This window comes from Myotis brandtii, unplaced genomic scaffold (genome assembly GCF_000412655.1).
Source record: "Myotis brandtii unplaced genomic scaffold, ASM41265v1 scaffold986, whole genome shotgun sequence".
In the NCBI taxonomy this organism is placed as follows: domain Eukaryota; kingdom Metazoa; phylum Chordata; class Mammalia; order Chiroptera; family Vespertilionidae; genus Myotis; species Myotis brandtii.
The window spans coordinates 550,210-550,955 of NW_005372102.1; the positions used below are offsets into that span (position 1 = coordinate 550,210).

Sequence of the window (746 nt, forward strand, 5' to 3'; positions counted from 1 at the left end):
GTGGTGAACAGGCCGCGTGTGGAGAGCTCTTGGCTGGGGCTCTTGGCCGGGCCATCGGGTGGGGGGCTCCGGCCAGGTCCCCAGGGCCCGTGTTTCTGTCCCAGGTGCACGGGGTGAAGGGCGTCTTCCTGGCGAACCAGAAGGTCAACGGGAAGGTCATGACGCTCATCACCTACAACAAGGGCCGCGACTGGGACCCCCTGAGGCCGCCCAGCGAGGACATGAACGGGAAGCCCACCAGCTGCCAGCCCGTGAGTCCTGCACTCGCCACGCCTGTGGGACACGGCGCTGCCGGGAGCCCGGGGTTGGAGGGCGCCGTGGGGCAGGGCCATCGGAGGGACGGGACCACCATTCTCAATGCGGTGGACAGGGTCACGGTGGACAGGGTCACGGTGGACAGGGTCATGGTGGACAGGGTCGCAGTGGACAGGGTTGCGGTGGACAGGGTCGCGGTGGACAGGGTCGCGGTGGACAGGGTCATGGTGGACGGGGTCGCAGTGGACAGGGTCATACTGGACAGGGTCATGGTGGACAGGGTCGTGGGTTCTCCTTGCTCCACAGGCGCGATAACGGAGCTCAGAGAGGGACGCGTGGCCGAGAGCTCCTGCCGCAATGTTGCCTCGTAACAAACCACAAACAGCACTCAGGTCCCCCAGTCCTGTGTCTGGGCTCAGCCGGGCGCCTGCTCGCACCCGGGGGCGGGCTGTGCTCCGTGGGGCGGGCATCCTCCTCAGGGCCACGCAGAG

At 67.7% G+C, this 746-nt stretch overlaps 1 protein-coding gene across 1 annotated transcript in view; it reads left to right on the forward strand.

Annotated features, from left to right (window-relative positions):
- Positions 1-746, forward strand: part of SORCS2 (sortilin-related VPS10 domain containing receptor 2) — a gene marked incomplete at its 5' end in the record, with an annotated part of 307,756 nt that overhangs the window by 275,683 nt on the left and 31,327 nt on the right. The window contains one exon of the mRNA XM_014533443.1: positions 3-251. Coding sequence (XP_014388929.1) covers positions 3-251 — 249 coding nt within the window. The remainder of the gene's footprint in view (positions 1-2; positions 252-746) is intronic.